General features: G+C 49.0%; 1 protein-coding gene and 1 non-coding gene across 2 annotated transcripts in view; one reads left to right on the top strand and one right to left on the bottom strand.

Moving 5' to 3' along the window:
* The window catches only part of LOC119933153 (receptor-type tyrosine-protein phosphatase H-like), a 51,566-nt gene extending 37,045 nt beyond the window's left edge, over positions 1-14,521 (bottom strand). The window contains exons 1-8 of the mRNA XM_038752484.1: positions 14,333-14,521; positions 12,441-12,474; positions 11,148-11,390; positions 6,630-6,896; positions 4,640-4,906; positions 2,678-2,944; positions 1,319-1,585; positions 7-273 (exon numbers count right to left, since the gene is read on the bottom strand). Of these exons, the coding sequence (XP_038608412.1) occupies positions 7-273; positions 1,319-1,585; positions 2,678-2,944; positions 4,640-4,906; positions 6,630-6,896; positions 11,148-11,390; positions 12,441-12,474; positions 14,333-14,383 (1,663 nt within the window). The 5' untranslated portion in view covers positions 14,384-14,521. The remainder of the gene's footprint in view (positions 1-6; positions 274-1,318; positions 1,586-2,677; positions 2,945-4,639; positions 4,907-6,629; positions 6,897-11,147; positions 11,391-12,440; positions 12,475-14,332) is intronic.
* TRNAI-AAU lies at positions 13,005-13,078 on the top strand. The gene has a single exon. It is a non-coding gene; the product is annotated as a tRNA-Ile (tRNA).
* Positions 14,522-18,821: the final 4,300 nt, after the last annotated feature.

The following is an 18,821-nucleotide window of genomic DNA, read 5'->3' as shown; positions in this document are numbered from 1 at the left end:
ACTCACCTGTGGCCACCTGAAGGGTCTCAACTACACTGTCAATGTTGTACTTGTGAGCCGCCACTGTGAAACTGTATAAGGTCCCAGGGTCGAGAGTGTCCACTGTGATCTGGGTGAGACTGGTGTTCATCTTCCCATCGGAGACTCTGCCCCCGGTCCAGGCTACCAAGTAGCTATAGTTTATGTCTGGGGGGTACTCAGGGGATGTCCAGTTGAGGCTGATGGAGTGGTTGGTCCGGGTGTCCAGCTTCAGGTCCCTGACCCTGTTGGGAGCTGAGAGGGAGGGAGGGAGGAAGGGAGAGGCCAGAAGTCAGTGGGATTTGGAGGGCGTTCCCTAAGAGGCTCCAGTGTCAGAGAGGGTCCAGGGAGGAAAAGGACAAAGTCCACCGGATCCTGGCCCAGTGCCTGAAGGTCGATGTCAATCAGTTCATCAGGCGTGTATACGGAGCACCTTCTGAGGGCAAGGCACGGTACTGAGCATTTGAGGGAGGTCAACGGAAGCAACATAATAATAATAATGGCATTTATTAAGCACTTACTATGTGAAAAACACTGCTCTAAGCGCTGGGGAGGTTACAAGGTGATCAGGATGTCCCATGGGGGGCTCACAGCCTTCATCCCCATTTTACAGATGAGGGAACTGAGGCCCAAAGAAGTGAAGTGACTTGCCCAAAGTCACACAGCTGACAAGTGGCGGAGCTGGGATCTATATCTATCTACCTATCTACCTATCTATCTATCTATCTATCTATCTATCTATCTATCTACCTATCTATCTACCTATCTGTCTGTCTATCTATCTAATCTATCTATCCATCCATCTATCTATCTTTATCTCTATCTATCTATCTATCTATCTATCTAGCCATCCATCTACCTATCCATCCATCTATCTATCTATCTACCTACCTATCTATCACATCCATCCATCCATCCATCCATCTACCTAAATATCTATATGTCCATTAAGTGCTGAGGAGAGGAACTGGATAGGATAGGTTTTAAGGGCAGCAATTTGATTCACTTCACCTGGAAGGAGGGAGATTAAATGGAAAGCCTCCTGGAAGAGGGAGGAAGGAGTTTCAGGAAGGAGTAAGTGGGAATGGCAGTGGGGAAGAGTCGAGAAGGAGGCCTGGTCGAGGGAGCTGGCATGTATTGGGAGATTAGAGCTGAAAAGTAAGAAGGAGCGACCCGATGGAGATCAGACGCCAGAAGCCCCATATCCACACCTCCCTCCTGCTCCTCCCTCACCATCTTGCCAGCCGTATCTGAGTCTCCGACTCCTCAGAAGCGGCAGTGGGGTGGGCCCCTGTCTCACCCGTGGCATCTCTGAGTTCCGTGGCTCCGCTGCAGACTTGGTGCCGCCGGGCCACCACGCTGAAGTTGTACAGGGTCGCCGGCTCGAGCTGCTCCACGGTCATAGAAGTGTTCGTGGTGTCACGCATCCCGCCGGCAGCTCCGCTCAGGGTCCAGTTGACCCGATAGCAGTAGGCTGGGTCTGGGCTGCCCAAGGGCATCGTCCAGTTGAGAGCGATGGAATCGTTGCCCCGGCCCACTGTCTTCAGGTCCGTCACCTGGTTAGGGACTAAGAAGAGAGAAGGGGGCATCACATGGGGGGAGGAGGGCAACCGAGGCTTCCCTGTCCTCCAGGTCTCTGTCGGGAGAGGGGATCTCAAGGAGGAAAGGGGCAACAACCCTGGTCAAGGTCTGAGCGGGTTGTTGCTGGGAAGGCCTGATGGGAATTGTGTCTCCTCCCGGACTTCATCTCTCCACATCTCGCTGATCAGAGACCAGAGGCCTGAGGCCCATGAGGTCTTGGTTGTCAGGAAAGGCTACACTCTAGCAGTGATGCATGTGAGTAATTTATTTATTTATATTTAATGACTATAAGATTCTTGGGGGCAGGGAACGTGACTATCAACTCTGCTGGATTGCACTCTCCCTGCTCCACATAAAGTAAATACCCAGTAAATAGGAATGATTGGTTGATTGACTGAAGACCAATAGGGGCCGGGGTCCCATTTTCTGCCCCTTTTTCCCAGTTTCCCCTAGCCCCCTGTTCCCTGTGGAATACCGGGGTGGGGTCCTGCTTTCTTACTGAATCCAAGGACTTCCCAGACTAGATTAGGGGGGCCCCCAGCCTCACGCACCCCTGAATCTCCCAGTGGTCAATTCGACTCCCCGATCACAGGCCAAAGGCCTAGTAATAATCACCATGGTGCCTGTTAAGTGCTTACTATGTACTCTGCACTGTACTTAGTGCTTGGGATAGAATCTGGATAATCAGGTCAAAGTCCTTGTCCGACATGGGGCTCCCAGTCCAAAGGGAAGGGAGACACCGTATTTAATCCCCATTTTATGGATGACGAAACTGAGGTCCAGAGAACTCAAGTGATTTTCCCAAGGATGCACTCCAGGCAGAGCCAGGACTAAAATCCAGGTCCTCTATCTCCCAGGCCTGTGCCCTTTCCATTATGCCACACTGGTCCTCAAAGTCCTGTTTTGTCCTAATTTCCAGGCAAGGCTGCTTCCCAGCCTTGAGTTTTGGGGGTCCTCTCAACGATATCCAAGGCCCATCTCCCCTAAATCAGACACCAGGCCACGCTGAGGTGGGGAAATAATGGTCGCCCGATCCGCGAGTATTGTGGCGTCTGAATCTTCCCTCTCCCGTACTCACCTGTGGCCACCTGAAGGGTCTCAACTACACTGCCAATGTCGTACTTGTGAGCCGCCACTGTGAAATTGTATAAGGTCCCAGGGTCGAGAGTGTCCACTGTGATCTGGGTGAGATTGGTGTTCATTTTCCCATCGGAGACTCTGCCCCTAGTCCAGGCTACCAAGTAGCTATAGTTCATATCTGGGGGGTTCTCAGGGGATGTCCAGTTGAGGCTGATGGAGTGGTTGGTCCGGGTGTCCAGCTTCAGGTCCCTGACCCTGTTGGGAGCTGAGAGGGAGGACGGGAGGAAGGGAGAGGCCAGAAGTCAGTGGGATTTGGAGGGCGTTCCCTAAGAGGCTCCAGCGTCAGAGAGGGTCCAGGGAGGAAAAGGACAAAGTCCACCGGATCCTGGCCCAGTGCCTGAAGGTCGATGTCAATCAGTTCATCAGGCGTGTATACGGAGCACCTTCTGAGGGCGAGGCACGGTACTGAGCATTTGAGGGAGGTCAACAGAAGCAACATAATAATAATAATGGCATTTATTAAGCACTTACTACAGTGAAAAACACTGTTCTAAGCTCTGGGGAGGTTACAAGGTGATCAGGATGTCCCTTGGGGGGCTCACAGCCTTCATCCCCATTTTACAGATGAGGTAACTGAGGCCCAAAGAAGTGAAGTGACTTGCCCAAAGTCACACAGCTGACAATTGGCAGAGCTGGGATTTGAACCCACGACCTCTGACTCCAAAGCCCGGGCTCTTTCCACTGAGCCACGCTGCTTCTCTATGATAATAATAATAATAATAATAATAATGATGGTAATGGTATTTGTTTAGCATTTACTGTGTGCTAAATACTGTACTAAGCTCTAGGGTAGATAATAATAATTATGGTATTTGTTGAGCGCTCACTAGGTGCCAGGCACTGTTCTAAGCACAGGGGTAAATACAAGATAATTGGGTTGGACACAGACCCTGACCCACAAAGTGCTCACAGTCTTAATCCCCATTTTACAGACGAGGGAACTGAGGCACAGAGAAGCTAAGTGACTTGTCCAAGGTCACACAGCAGACATGTGGCAGAGGGGGGATTAGAACCCATGACCTTTTGAGTCCCAGGCCTGGGCTTTATCCAGTAGGCCATGCTGCTTCTATAGCAGCACTGGGATAGAATCAAGATAATCAGGGCAAAGTCCTTGTCGGACATGGGGGCCAGTCTAAAGGGAAGGGAGAACTGGTATTTAATACCCATTTTATGGATGAGGAAAGTGAGGCCCAGAGATGAGAGAGCTGTACTGACCCTGGAAAATTCAGGGGCGTGTGAGGCCGGGGCCTCCCAATCTAGTCTGGGAAGGTCTCGGATTCAGTAAGAAAGCGGGGCCTCACGCCGGTATTCCACAGGGAATGGGGGCTAGGGAAAATTGGGAAAAAGAGGCAGTAGAGGGACCCCAGCACTGGCTGGACTTCAATCAATCAATCAATCATATTTACTAAGTGTTCACTGCATGTGGAGCACTGTACTAAGTGCTTGGGAGAGTACTTGGGAGAGTTGGAAATTAGTACAGTGCTCTGCACACAGTAAGCACTCAACAAATAAGATTGATCGACTAAGGGCAGCTGTTTGTTGCATGTCGCCTGGAAGGATGGAGATTAATCAGAAAGTCTCCTGGAGGAGGGAGGGTTTGAAAGGGAGAGCTGTAGCTTGAAGAGGGAAGAAATTCCAGGCAGGAGGAAGGGAGTGAGCGAAAGGTTGGAGGGAGGAGAGTCAAGAAGAAAGCTTAGCCAAGTGAGCTCGGGAGGACCGAAGAGGGCAAGCTTGGGTGTACCAGCACATCAGAACGGAAAAGTAAGGAGCGATCTGATGGAGATCGGATGCCAGAAGATCCATGGCCACATCTTTCTCCTGCTCCTCCCTCTCCATCCTGTCGGCCACATCTGAGTCTCCGATGCCCCAGAGGCGGCAGTGGGGCAGCCCCCCGTCTCACCTGTGGCATCGCTGAGCTCCGTGGCTCCGCTGTAGACTTGGTACCGCTCAGCCTCCACCGTGAAAACGTACAGGGTCGCCGGCTGGAGGTTCTCCACCGTGATAGAAGTGCTTTTGGTGTCATGTGTCCCATTGGGGACTCCACTCAGGGTCCAGTTGATCCGGTAATTGTAGTCTGGATCCGGGCTGCCCAAGGGCGTCGTCCAGTTGAGAGTGATGGAAGTATTGCTCCGGTCCACTGTCTTCAGGCCCGTCACCTCGTTAGGGACTAAGAACAGGGAACGGATTGTCAGTGGGGTAAGGGGAGCAGAGAGAATGAGAGACCGAGGGAGGGGACGTCCGTGAGGGATGGAGGGCACGAGGGTCTCCCCATTTCCCAAGATGGTCCAGTGCGAAGAAGGGTCCAGGGAGGAAAAACACAAAGCCCATTGGATCCTGGCCCAGATGTGGCCAACAAGACGGTGAGGGAGGAGCAGGAGAAAGATGTCAATCAGTTCATCAGGTTTGTTTACTGAACACCTTCTGAAGGCACAGCACAGTACGAAGCTCTTGAGGTAGATCAACAGAAGTAAGAAACATGATAGTAATAATAATAACGATATTTGTTAAGCACTTATTATGTGTCGAGCACTATATTAAGCCCTGGGGTAATCAGGTCCCATATGGGGCTCACAGTCTAAGAAGGAGGAAGACCAGGTATTGAATCCCCATTCTGTGGATGAGGGAACTGAGGCATAGAGAAGGGAAGGGAATTGCCCAAGGTCACATGGCATATATTTATTACTCTATTTATTTATTTATTTATTTATTTTACTTGTACATATCTATCCTATTTATTTTATTTTGTTAGTTTGTTTGGTTTTGTTCTCTGTCTCCCCCTTTTAGACTGTGAGCCCACTGTTGGGTAGGGACTGTCTCTATATGTTGCCAATTTGTACTTCCCAAGCGCTTAGTACAGTGCTCAGCACATAGTAAGCGCTCAAGAAATACGATTGATTGATTGATTGATATATATGGCAGAGCTGGGATTACAACCCAGGTCCTCTGATTCCTCAGGCCTGTGTTCTTTCCACAAAGCCACACTGCTTCTCATGTTCCCTGCCTTCAGGGAGCTTACAATCTAAAGAAGAGAGGCAGACAAAAAATAGAGGGAGGGAGCAGATCTGATTAATCTATTTCTAAATATTTTTATGCAAATATTTTAAGTACTTGCAAACTCTCTGTGTGGCTAGACTCTGTTGGACTTCCCCAAGTGCTTAATACAATGCACTCAGTGGGTATTCAATCAAATATTTTTACTATTACTACTACTTCTCTATTCAATCATATTTATTGAACGCTTACTGTGTGCAGGGCACTGTACTAAGCGCTCTATACTCCTGCACACATATCAGGATGAAATAGGTGACTGAATCATCAAATACACAATTAAATACCCATCTGTTCGTAAGTGCTGAGGATAAGAATAAAATACATAGGTACTAAGGGCACCTATAGACTATAAACTCCTCATGGGCAGGGAACGTGTCTACCAACTCTGTGTAAAGGCCTTTCCCAAGTGCTAGTACAGTGCTCTGCACACAGTAAGCACTCAATAAATAAGATGGATTGATTGACTAAGGGCAGCTTTTTGTCACACATCATCTGGAAGGATGGAGATCAATTGAAAAGCCTCCTGCGGAAGGGAGGGTTTGAAAGGGAGCGCTGTGGTTGGAAGGGAATTCCGGGCAGGAGGAAGAGAGTGAACAAAGATTTGGAGTGGGGAGAGTCGAAGAGGAAGGCCGGTATGGAGAGCTGTGGAGGACCAAAGAGTGTGAGCTGGGGTGTATTGGGAGATCAGAGCTGAAAAGTAAAAAGGAGCGATCTGATGGAGATCGGAGGCCAGAAGCCCCATAGCCACATCTTTCTCCTGCTCCTCCCTCTCCATCCTGTCGGCCACATCTGAGCGTCCGATGCGCCAGAGGCGGCAGTGGGGCGGCCCCCCGTCTCACCTGTGGCATCGCTGAGCGCCGTGGCTCCGCTGTAGACTTGGTACCGCTCAGCCTCCACGGTGAAAACGTACAGGGTCGCCGGCTGGAGGTTCTCCACCGTGATAGAAGTGCTGTTGGTGTCATGTGTCCCATTGGGGACTCCACTCAGGGTCCAGTTGATCTGGTAATTGTAGTCTGGATCCGGGCTGCCCAAGGGCGTCGTCCAGTTGAGAGTGATGGAAGTATTGCTCCGGTCCACTGTCTCCAAGCCCGTCACCTCGTTAGGGACTAAGAAGAGGGAACGGATTGTCAGTGGGGTAAGGGGAGCAGAGAGAGTGAGAGACCAAGGGAGGGGACGTCAGTGAGGGATGGAGGGCACGAGGGTTTCCCCATTTCCCAAGATGGTCCATTTTGAAGAAGGGAGGAAAAGGACAAGGCCCAGTGTCTGAAGAGAGATATTAGTCAGTTCATCAGGCGTGTTTACTGAGCACTTTCTGAAGGCATAGCACTGTACTAAGAGCTTGAGGAGGCCAGCAGAAGCAAGAAACATGTTCCCTGCTTCCAGGGAGCTTACACTCGTATGAAGAGAGGCAGACAAAACTAGTGGGAGCCAGTCTGACGATCCTATTTCTAAATATTTTAAAGGAAATATTTGAAATACTTGTAAACTCTCTGTGTGGCCAGGGAACGTGACTTGACACTATTTTGTACTACCCTAGAAGACCAAGGGATTGAAAACAGGTAAAAAGTGTGAGATGTGCGCATGTTGGTTGGGGTTGGGGCGGGTAAGGGAGAGAGGCAGAGGAAATCCAGAGGAGGTGATGCTTGGATTCTGGGGGTCTTCATTGTTATTTTTAGTCGACTTGCCTTATTTATTGAACTATAAGCGGGCATTGAGTGTGGTAATGTACTTTTGCAAGCGCTTAGTACAGTGCTCTGCACAATTGACCAAGGGCAGCTCTTTGTTGTGCGTCATCTGGAAGGATGGAGAGTAACTGGAAAGTCTCCTGCAGGAGGGAGGGAGGAGTCTCCTGCAGAAGGGAGTCTCCGGCAGATCTAGATGGGGATTTGGGTGTTAGTTCCGGTTGTGATGTTGCAAATGAACATCGATACCGTATATATCTATCCATATTGTACATATCTGTAGTTTATTTATTTATTTATATGCATATATTAAAGTCGGTCTCCCCCTGTAGACTGTGAGCTCGCTGTGGGCAGGGAAAGTGTCTGTTTGTTGTTATATTGTACTCTCCCAAGTACTTAGTACAGTGCTTTACACACAAAAAGTGTTCAATAAATACGAGTGGATGAATGAACGAATGATACTGCCCTGGAAAAACCATCCCCGCTTTGGTAAATTATTTATTTATATTAAGTCTGTCTTCCCCTGTAGACTGTGAGCTCGTTGTGGGCAGGGAAAGTATCTGTTTGTTGTTATATTGTACTCTCTCCCAAGTGCTTAGTACAATGCTTTACACACAGAAAGTGTTCAATAAATACGACAATGAATGAATGAATGATACTGCCCTGGAAAAACTGTCCCTGCTTTGGTAAATTAATTATTTATATTAAGTCTGTCTTCCCCTGTAGACTGTGAGCTTGCTGTGGGCAGGGAAAGTGTCTGTTTGTTGTTATACTGTACTCTCCCAAGTACTTAGTACAGTGCTTTACACACAAAAAGTGTTCAATAAATACGAGTGGATGAATGAACGAACGATACTGCCCTGGAAAAACCGTCCCTGCTTTGGTAAATTAATTATTTATATTAAACCTGTCTCCCCCTGTAGACTGTGAGCTCGCTGTGGACAGGGAAAGAGTCTGTTTGTTGTTATATTGTACTCTCCCAAGTGCTTAGTACAGTGCTTTACACACAGAAAGTGTTCAATAAATACGACTGAATGAATGAATGAACCATACTGCCCTGGAAAAACCATCCCTGCTTTGGTAAATAATTTAGTTATATTAAGTCTTGTTTCCCCCTGTAGACTGTGAGCTCGCTGTGGGCAGGGAAAGTGTCTGTTCATTGTTATATTGTACTCTTCCAAGTGCTTAGTACAGTGCTTTACACACAGAAAATATTCAATAAATACAAGTGGATGAATGAACGAATGATACTGCCCTGGAAAAACCGTTCCTGCTTTATATAATATAATTATATAAATATAATATAATAATATATTATTTATATATTATTATATATAAATAATATATTGTATATTATTATATATTGTTTTAAATAATAATATAATTATTTATATTAAGTCTGTCTCCCCCGCTAGACTGAAGCTCGCTGTAGACAGGGAATGAGTCTACCAACTCTGTCGTTCAGTGCTCTGCACTCAGTAAGCGCTCAATAAATACAGATTGATTGAACAATTGATTGATTGATTGATGGGCAGCCCTGGCCCTACGAGATTCTCGGTTCCCCGACCCTGGTAAAGTCAACCCCAAAAGACCGAGCTGGGGGGACAGCTGTGGTTTAAGCCATAGCAGCCGAGCAGAGGGGGATGAAGGCCGGGGAAGGCCAATGGGAGAGAGCGGGATGGGGCAGGGTGGAGTGGGAAGAAGCAGGCTCTCCTTGTTTTAGCCTCACCCTCTGGCTAAAAACTCCACCTTCTAGCCTGGCATTCATTCATTCATTCAATCGTATTTATTGAGTGCTTACTGTGTGCAGAGCACTGTACTAAGCACTTGGGAAGTCCAAGTCGACAACAGATGGAGACGGTCCCTACCCAACAACGGGCTCACAGTCTAGAAGGGGGAGACAGATAACAAAACAAATCATGCGGATAGGTGTCAAAATCGTCGGAACAAATAGAATTAAAGCTAGATGCACACCATTAACAAAATAAATAGAATAGTAAATATGTACAAGTAAAATAAATACAGTAATAAATCTGTATGAACATATATACAGGTGCTGTGGGGAGGGGAAGGAGGTAGGGCTGGGGGGGAGGAGGAGGGGAAAAAGGGGGCTCAGTCTGGGAAGGCCTCCTGGAGGAGGTGAGCTCTCAGTAGGGCTTTGAAGAGAGGAAGAGAGCTAGTTTGGCAGATGTGCAGAGGGAGGGCATTCCGGGACAGGGGGAGGATGGGGGCCGGGGGTCGACGGCGGGACAGGCGAGAACGAGGTACAGTGAGGAGGTTAGCGGCGGCAGAGGAGCGGAGGGTGCGGGTTGGGCTGGAGAAGGAGAGAAGGGAGGTGAGGTAGGAGGGGGAGAGGGGATGGACAGCCTGGAAGCCGAGAGTGAGGAGTTTTTGTTGATGCGTAGGTTGACTGGCAGCCACTGGAGATTTTTGAGGAGGGGAGTAATATGCCCAGAGCATTTCTGCACAAAGATGATCCGGGCAGCAGCATGAAGTATAGACTGAAGAGGGGAGAGACAGGAGGATGGGAGATCAGAGAGGAGGCTGATGCAGTAATCCAGTCGGGATAGGATGAGAGATTGAACCAGTTCCACCCTCTGGCCTGGCATTGTGAAAATGTTCCAGCCTGCTCCAAAGAGGAAGCCCACCCCAGGTTGCTGGGGAAGTAAGCACCATGGCAATGAGCCCCAAAAGCCCAAGTGAGGCCTCAGGCCCGGATCCCTCACCCACTGCCACTGGAGCAGAGCCTCGTTTCTCGATCCCGTTACCGTTCGCCGTAGCCGGACGGAAATTCCCCAGCTCCTGCTAAGGGGAAGAGCCCTGTCTTTCCTATGGTCAGGACTCAAAAACTCCAGGGATGACGCTGTCTTCTTGCATCAAGCGGAAACTCTCAGTCAGTGCCTTTAAGGAACCCATTCTCTCTCTTTTTTTTTTTGGTAATAATAATAATAATGACAATGGTATTTGTTTAGGGCTTACTATGTGCAAAGCACTGTTCTAAGCACTGTGGAGGTTAGAAGGTGATGAGGTTGTCCCACCGGGTACTCACAGTTTTCATCCCCATTTGACAGATGAGGGAACTGAGGCCCAGAGAAGTGAAGTGACTTGCCCAAAGTCACACAGCTGACAGTTGGCGGAGCTGGGATTTGAACCCATGACCTCTGACTCCAAAGCCCGGGCTCTTTCTACTGAGGCACGCCGCTTGTTAAGTGCTTATTAAGCTCCAAACATTGTTCTAAGTACTGGGGTGAGTACAATTAGGTCAGACACAGTCCCTGTCCCCCATGGGGCTGACAATCTAAGTAGGAGGAAGAAGGGACGTTAAATTCGCATTTTACAGTTGAGGAAACTGAGGCACAGAGACTAAGTGACTTGCCCAAGGTCATGGGTTCGAATTCCGGCTCCGCCACATGTCTGCTGTGTGACCTTGGGCAAGTCACTTAACTTCTCTGGGCCTCAGTTCCCTCATCTGTAAAATGGGGATGATGACTGTGAGCCCCACGCGGGACAACCTGATCACCCGGTGTCCCCCCAGCGCTTAGAACAGTGCTTTGCACATAGTAAGCGCTTAATAAATGCCATTATTATTATTATTATTATTCCTTGCTCACCCACCTCCTGAAGTTTATATGTCCACCCTCCCCGCAGCCAGTGCTGCGAGCGTTTCCTCCTCACCTGTGGCTGCCCCGATGTTGTCCGAGCTAGTGTTTCCGGCGGCGATCACGCTGAAATTGTACCAGGTCCCTGCGTCTAGACCGCCCACCACAATATAGGGGAGGGTGGTGTTTTCTGAGCCGTTTTTGCCCCCGTCCGCCCACCAGCTGACGGAGTAATGGCTGACGTTGGCCACGGCTGTCCAGTTCAGGCTGATGGATGTGTTGTCCCGGGCGACGACCTGGACGCCCAACGATCGGGAGTCTGGAAAATGGGGAGGAGAGGGAGTCAGGAGCGGGACACTACAAGACAATAATAATAATAACTGCGGCATTTGTTAAGCCCTTACTATGTGCCAGGCACTGTACTAAGCGCTGGGTTGGATACAAGCAGCGTGGCTCAGTGGAAAAGAGCCCGGGCTTTGGAGTCAGAGGTCATGGGGTCAAATCCCGGCTCCGCCACTTGTCAGCTGTGTGACTTTGGGCAAGTCACTTACCTTCTCTGGGCCTCAGTTCCCTCATCTGTAAAAGGGGATGAAGACTGTGAGCCCCACGTGGGACAACCTGATCACCTTGTATCCCCCCAGCGCCTAGAACATTGCTTTGCACATAGTAAGCACTGAATAAATGCCATCATTATTATATTATTGTTATTATTATTACAAGCAAATCGGGTTGGACATAATAATAATGATGATGGCATTTGTTCAGCCCTTACTATGTGCAGAGCACTGTTCTAAGCGCTGGGGGGGGATACAAGGTGATCAGGTTGTCCCACGGGGGGCTCACAGTCTTAATCCCCAAGTTGATCAGGTTGTTCCACGGGGGGCTCACAGTCTTAATCCCCATTTTACAGATGAGGTAACTGAGGCTCAGAGAAGTTAAGCAACTTGCCCAAGGTCACAAAGCAGACATGTGGTGGAGCCGGGATTCGAACCCATGACCTCTGGCTCCAAAGCCCGGGCTCTTTTCCACTGAGCCACGCTGCTTACTGTCATAGTCCCTGTCCCACGTGGGGCTCCCAGTCTCAACCCCCATTTTAAGAATGAGGTAACTGAGGCACAGAGAGGTGAAGCGACTTGCCCAAGGCCAAACAGCAGACGAGTGACGGAGGTGGGATTAGAACCCATGACCTTTTGACTCGCTGGCCCGGGCTCTAGCACGTCAAGGATCACAAACCCCAACTTCCAGTAGGGATACAGACCCCCTGCAGCCCCAGAGGCTGATGAGGGGTTTGTTGGGAAGGGGAGAGAAGTGGATTTAAGGGCAGCGTGAGGGAAGGCAGCAGCCGGGGAGAGGATTCCCGCTCACTCACCGTGTGCCATGGCCGAAGAACAGACGAGCAGTACCTGCAGGATGGGAAGACAGGGGCCGCGGAGTCAACAGGGGGCTGGGAAGGGAGAGGCCGAACCCCCGGGGGGCTCCCAATCCGGACACCCTGGCGAGATTGACTGGGCCGGTTCATCATCATCATCATCAATCGTATTTATTGAGCGCTTACTATGTGCAGAGCACTGGACTAAGCACTTGGGAAGTACAAATTGGCAACATACACAGTCCCTACCCAACAGTGGGCTCACAGTCTAAAAGGGGAAGACAGAGAACAAAACCAAACATACTAACAAAATAAAATAAATAGAATAGATATGTACAAGTAAAATAAATAAATAGAGTAATAAATCTGTACAAACATATATACATAGATACAGGTGCTGTGGGGAAGGGAAGGAGGTAAGAAGGGGGGATGGAGGGGGGACGAAGGGGAGAGGAAGGAAGGGGCTCAGTCTGGGAAGGCCTCCTGGAGGAGGTGAGCTCTCAGTAGGGCCTTAAAGGGAGGAAGAGAGCTAGCTTGGCGGATGGGCAGAGGGAGGGCATTCCAGGCCGGTTAGCTCAGTTGGTTAGAATATGGTGCTAATAATGCCAACGTCGCGGGTTTGATCCCCGTACGGGCCATCTGACTTTGACTTGTACTTCCCAAGCGCTTAGTACAGTGCTCTGCACACAGTAAGCGCTCAATAAATACGATTGATTGATTGATTGAGAGGGCACCTGAGTCTGGGGAGGAGCACACAGCGCAACCGCGTTGGCTTGAATTCCCCCAGGCGCCTACTACGGGGCTCTCCGCAGAGCAAGCGCTCTCGACGGATCGATGGGTCGACAACGGGAACAGGAAGAATGGCAACTTCTCTTTTGGAGTTTGACCGTCCCCGGGCCGGGCTTGGAACCCCTGAGCCAGGAAGGCGGGCAGGCCTTTCCCCAGACAATCAATCAATCAATCGTATTTGTTGAGCGCTTACTGTGTGCAGAGCACTGGACTAAGCGCTTGGGAAGTACAAGTTGGCAACATATAGAGACGGTCCCTACCCAACAGTGGGCTCACAGTCTAAAAGGGGGAGACAGAGAACAAAACCAAGCGTGCTAACAAAATAAAATAAATAGAATAGATATGTACAAGTAATATAAATAGAGTAATAAATATGTACAAACATATATACATATATACAGGTCCAGTCGACCATATTCCCAGGTCCTCCCCGATTCCCGCCTCCAACCCCGGGGGGCAAGATCCCTTTTCTCCCCCTTCTAGACTGTGAGCCCACTGTTGGGTAGGGACCGTTTCTATATGTTGCCAACTTGTACTTCCCAAATGCTTAGTACAGTGCCCTGCACACAGTAAGCGCTCAATAAATACGATTGATTGATTGATTGATTGGTTGATTGATTAATTGATTCGGTCGGCTTTGCCCGGCTTTAAGGAGACGACTCTGAAAACCCAGGCCCCTGGAGCTGGCCACCCCCAACCCACCCCAAATTCTCCCACCCGGGAGGGGCTGGGGAACAGGAGGCCTGGGCCCGCTCCCGGAACCTTTCCAGAGACCTGTCCTTTGGAGGGAATTTCTACCTTCCCGTCCAAAGACCGAGATGTCGGAGCCCTGAAGCGAGCGAGCCGGGACAGTGGTCCATACCAGGGTCCCTGAGTGGAGGGGTGCTGGAAGGCGGGGGGCTTCAGCCCCCAAACTGTTTCCAGTTGGCCCTCACCCAGGACCTGAGTCCCAGAGACCCAGTTTTTCCCGTCCTGACCGAGGCCATGGGGACGCAGGTGTCCCGCGCCCCAGCCCGTACAAGTCCCTTCTTCCTTCAGGCCCCTGGCAGGGGGTCTGGTCCCACTCCTGGGGTGGGCCCGAGCTGGGGGGAGGACGGACTCACCAGCAGAAGCCACCCAGGTCCAGGGGCTCCTGGCCACCCCATCCAGGTCATGCCTCTCCGGGCGACGAGCGGGTCGGCCCGGCGAGCCGCAGAGGGAGGGAGAAACGGAGCCCGGGGCCAGAAGAATTGCGGGAGGAGGAAGGCAGGTGTCCACGGCTTCCAGCTCTCCAACTTGGACTTTAAACTCGCTTCCACTTCCCCTTTCCCAGACTGCGCACGGCCCCGTGGGTGGGGGGGAAGGAGGAGAAGGAGGAGGAGGAGGAAATGGAGATTTCACGCCTGGGTTCCCCTAACCCTAGCCCTCCCACCTTCAGCCCAGAGTTTCCAGGGTGCCAAGGTCCCTCCACACTCACCTGTGGACTTCCCAGCAGATCCAAAAGGCAAAATCAGGTCCTCCAATCCCTCTCTCTCCAGCCCGTCCCCACCTCAGGATAAACCTCCGCTTCCCCATCCCGCTTCCCAGGCCTTCAGCCAAAGCCACATCCCTCCTTGCCTCCTCTCAGCCCCTGGATCACCTCCTTCTTCTAGGTCAAACCAGGCCTCGGCAGGATTTAAGTCGCTGCTCTTTCCCCGGCTACTTCCTCCTCCTGGGCCCCCCTCTCGCTGATTTTTGAACCCGGATCTCCCCCACACCTTCCCGGCCGCTCCCCAGAGATATGATGGTCAGCCACCGCAGATCTCCGCCTCCTCGCCGCTGCAAATGTCAGTCAGTGAATCAGTCGTATTTATTGAGCGCTTCCTGTGCGCAGACCACTGTACTAAGTGCTTGGGAGAGTACGATAACAATAGCAATAATAATAATAATGGCATTTATTAAGCACTTACTATGCGCAAAGCACTGTCCTAAGCACTGGGGAGGTTACGAGGTGATCAGGTTGTCCCATGGGGGGCTCACAGTCTTCACCCCCGTTTTACAGATAAGGTAACTGAGGCACAGAGAAGTGACTTACCCAAAGTCACGCAGCTGACAACTGGCTTAGTACAGTGCTCTGCACACAGTAAGCGCTCAATAAGTACGATTGAATGAATGAGTTGGCAGAGCTGGGATTTGAACCCATGACCTCTGACTCCGAAGCCCGTGCTCTTTCCACTGAACCACGCTGCTTCCCATTAGTAATTACCATCAATAGTAATAACAGTATTTGTTAAATAAATAATAATAATGGCATTTATTCATTCATTCATTCACTCAATCGTATTTATTGAGCGCTTACTGTGTGCAGAGCACTGGACTAAGCGCTTGGGAAGTACAAGTTTGCAACATATAGAGACGATCCCTACCCAACAGCGGGCTCACAGTCTAGAAGGGGGAGGCAGACAACAAACCATATAAACCAAATAAAATAAATAGAATAAATTCATTCATTCAATCGTATTTATTGAGCGCTTACTGTGTGCAGAGTGTTATCGACAAGTAGGGTGCAAAATAGGTTAACTCGGTGTAAATCAGCTGCAGGGTTCTTGTACCCAGAGTGGTGATACAGATAAGCACTTACTACATGCAAAGCGCCATTCTAAGCGCTGGGGAGGTTACAAGGTGATCAGGTTGTCCCACAGGGGGCTCACAGTCTTCATCCCCATTTTACAGATGAGGGAACTGAGGCACAGAGAACTGAAGTGACTTGCCCGAAGTCACACAGCTGACAATTGGCAGAGTCTGGATTTGAACCCATGACCTCTGCCTCCAAAGCCCGGGCTCTTTTCCACTGAGCCACGCTGCTTCTCTTGCTTGCTTAATCAATCAATCAATCGTATTTATTGAGCGCTTACTATGTGCAGAGCACTGGACTAAGCGCTTGGGAAGTACAAATTGGCAACACATAGAGACAGTCCCTACCCAACAGAGGGCTCACAGTCTAAAAGGGGGAGACAGAGAACAGAACCAAACATACCAACAAAATAAAATAAATAGGATAGAAATGTACAAGTAAGATAAATAAATAAATAAATAGAGTAATAAATATGTACAACCATATATACATATATACAGGTGCTGTGCTTAAATGCTTACTATGTGCCAGGCGCTGTACTAAGCGATGGGACAAACACAAGCAAATTGGGTTGGACACAACCCAATGGTCCCACATGTCCTGATCCCACACAATGACTCTGCCCCGCTTCAAAGCCCTGCTGAAGGCCCATCTCCTCCAAGAGGCCTTCCCAGACTCAGCCCCACTTTTCCTCGTCTCCCACTCCCTTCCGCGTCACCCTAACTTGCTCCCTTTTCTCTTCCCCATCTCCCCGCCCCACAGCACTCATGTACAAATCCATAATTTTCTCTATTTATATTGCTGCCTGCTTACTTGTATTGATGTCCGTCTCCCCACCTCTAGACTGTGAGCTCGTGGTGGGCAGGGATTGCCTCTATTGCTGCACTGTACTGTCCCAAGAGCTTAGTACAGCGCTCAGCACACAGTAAGCACTCAAGAAACACGATCGAATGAATGAATGTATATATGTTGTATATATGTTTGTACATATTTTTTACTCTATTTATTTATTTATTTATTTTGCTTGTACATATCTATTCTATTTATTTTGTTAGTATGGTTTTGTTCTCTGTCTCCCCCTTTTAGACTGTGAGCCCACTGCTGGGTAGGGACCGTCTCTATATGTTCCCAATTTGTACTTCCCAAGCGCTCAGTACAGCGCTCTGCACATTAGTAAGCGCTCAATAAATACGTTTGATGTTCTCTGTCTCCCCCTTTTAGACTGTGAGCCCACTGTTGGGTAGGGACCGTCTCTAGATGTTCCCAATTTGTACTTCCCAAGCGCTCAGTACAGTGCTCTGCACATAGTAAGCGCTCAATAAATACGATTGATGAATGAGCGATCCCCATTTTACAGATGCGGGAGCTGAGGCCCGGGGAAGTGACTTGCCCCAGATCGCCCGGCAGGAAAGTGGCAGAGCCGGGATTAGAACCCAATTTGTACTTCCCAAGCGCTTAGTACAGTGCTCTGCACATAGTAAGCGCTCAATAAATACGATTGATGATGGTTCCCAGGCCTGTGCTCTAATCACCACATCATACAACGATCAACGGACACAGCCCTGCCCGCGGTCTCTCTCCGGACATTTAAGTTGCCCGCCCTGCCCGCCCTCCCCTCCCTCCTCGGGCCCTGGACCGGAGTTCAAAGGTGTCCCTCCCCACAGCACCTGTATATATGTTTGTACGTATTTATTACTCTATTTATTTTACTTGTACATACCTATTCTATTTATTTTATTTTGTCAATAGGTTTGGTTTTGTTGTCTTCTAGACTGTGAGCCCGCTGTTGGGTAGGGACCGTCTCTAGATGTTGCCGACTCGTACTTCCAAAGCGCTTAGTCCAGTGCTCTGCACACAGCGAGCGCTCAATAAATACGATTGAATGAATGAATGAACCCCGAAAAGGGTAGGGACTGTCTGTATATGTTGCCAACTTGTACTTCCCAAGCGCTTAGTACAGTGCTCTGCACATAGTAAGCGCTCAATAAATACGATTAAATGAATGAAAGAATGAACCCCGAAAAGGGTAGGGACCGTCTCTATATGTTGCCAACTTGTACTTCCCAAGCGCTTAGTCCAGTGCTCTGCACACAGTAAGCGCTCAATACGATTGAATGAATGAATGAATCAATCAATCGTATTTATTGAGCGCTTACTGTGTGCAGAGCACTGGACTAAGCACTTGGGAAGTACAAGTACACTGCTCTGCACACAGTAAGCGCTCAATAAATACGATTGAATGAATGAATCAATCAATCAATTGCATTTATTGAGCGCTTACTGTGTGCAGAGCACTGTACTAAGCGCTTGGGAAGTCCAAGTTGGCAACACATAGAGACGAACCCTACACAACAGTGGGCTCACAGTCTAGAAGGGGGAGACAGACAACAAAACAAAACATATTAACAAAATAAAATAAATAGAATAGCAAATATATATACTATATATCTAGAGATGGTCCCTACCCAACAGCAGGCTCACAGTCTAGAAGGGGAGACAGAGAACGAAACAAAACATATTAACAAAATAAAATAAATAGAATAGTAAATATATATACTATATATCTAGAGATGGTCCCTACCCAACAGCAGGCTCACAGTCTAGAAGGGGAGACAGAAAACGAAACAAAACATATTAACAAAATAAAATAAATAGAATAGTAAACATATATACTATATACAGAGAGACAGTCCCTACCCAACAGCGGGCTCGCAGTCTAGAAGGGGGAGACAAAGAACGAAACAAAACGTATTAACAAAATAAAATAAATAGAATAGTAAACATATATACTACATATCTAGAGACGGTCCCTACCCAACAGCGGGCTCACGGTCTAGAAGGGGGAGACAAAGAACGAAACAAAACGTATTAACAAAATAAAATAAATAGAATAGTAAACATATATACCACATATCTAGAGACGGTCCCTACCCAACAGCGGGCTCACAGTCTAGAAGGGAGAGACAGAGAACGAAACAAAACGTATTAACAAAATAAAA

The sequence above is a fragment of the Tachyglossus aculeatus genome, chromosome 10 (genome assembly GCF_015852505.1).
Source record: "Tachyglossus aculeatus isolate mTacAcu1 chromosome 10, mTacAcu1.pri, whole genome shotgun sequence".
In the NCBI taxonomy this organism is placed as follows: Eukaryota; Metazoa; Chordata; class Mammalia; order Monotremata; family Tachyglossidae; genus Tachyglossus; species Tachyglossus aculeatus.
This window is presented reverse-complemented; position numbering and strand designations above follow the sequence as displayed.